The sequence below is a fragment of the Sphaeroforma arctica genome (genome assembly GCF_001186125.1).
Source record: "Sphaeroforma arctica JP610 unplaced genomic scaffold supercont1.9756, whole genome shotgun sequence".
Lineage (NCBI taxonomy): Eukaryota > Ichthyosporea > Ichthyophonida > Sphaeroforma > Sphaeroforma arctica.
In genome coordinates, this window is record NW_014030802.1 from 52 (window position 1) to 1,030 (window position 979).

Below are 979 nucleotides of genomic sequence, written 5' to 3' on the forward strand. Positions count from 1 at the left end.
CATTAATCTGTTCACTTTTTTTTCTACAGAGCACAGAAACTCAAGTTCCGCATTAACATGTACAATTTGAGAGAAAACCGCGAGATGACTCCTAAGAAGTTTATGAGTCTGGTGTCTACACTATTATACGAAAAAAGGTATGTTCTAATAAATATCGTTAGTACAGTACTATACTTGCGAATAGAAGACTGTAGTGTTTATACTTATCTACCCATGGTATTCATTATAGTACATTGTTGTCAAATATACCACGGTTGCAGGATGATCTGTCTCAGATGGCATGTTTCTCTGTAGAAGTTTGTTTGAATTTACACCTCAACACCGGTGTCATTAACAAATTTACCTTTATACTGTAATATGTTTTCAAGTCCATGGTATGCAAAGTACGGATAAAAACTGTGTTGTTCGCGTATGGGATATAACGACAAATTCATTATATAACAAAGCGCGATGTAGCAAATTAGTGCTGCCACACAGTTGTTTCAGTGGTTGCCTATACACTCACGGGAACTCGTCTCTGTCACACACGTAGGTGTGACATCGTGTATTTAAATCAATTCATGATGCTATATGTATGCTACTCACAACATCACACTACCCACTCTTTCGCACCAGATTCGGCCCATTCTTCATCGAACCCGTAATCGCCGGGCTAGAGCCAAACACCAACAAACCATTCATCTGCGCTATGGATCTCCTGGGCTGCGAGAACGTCACCAACGACTTTGTTGTCGCCGGAACATGTGCAGATTCATTATACGGAATGTGCGAGAGTCTCTGGGAGCCCGATCTGGTAGGTAGTTTGTTTCTATAGGGAATAGTTGGTGCCTTCGGGGTGTGAGCGTCCAAGTGACATTCAATAAATGCCCTGGGTCTATGTATACGATATGGTTTTGACTTCTTGTTTTCATTATATAAGTAGATACACATGCACCTATATATATATATATACATATATATATATGTATGTATGTATGTA

The 979-nt window shown here is 39.3% G+C and overlaps 1 protein-coding gene across 1 annotated transcript; it reads left to right on the plus strand.

Annotated features, from left to right (window-relative positions):
* Positions 1 to 615: 615 nt before the first annotated feature.
* On the plus strand, positions 616 to 793 carry SARC_17104 (hypothetical protein; the record flags this gene model as incomplete). Its single annotated transcript, XM_014288800.1, has 1 exon — positions 616 to 793. A coding segment is annotated over one exon (178 nt), but the record flags the coding sequence as incomplete, so codon positions are not given.
* Between the last annotated feature and the right edge of the window lie 186 nt (positions 794 to 979).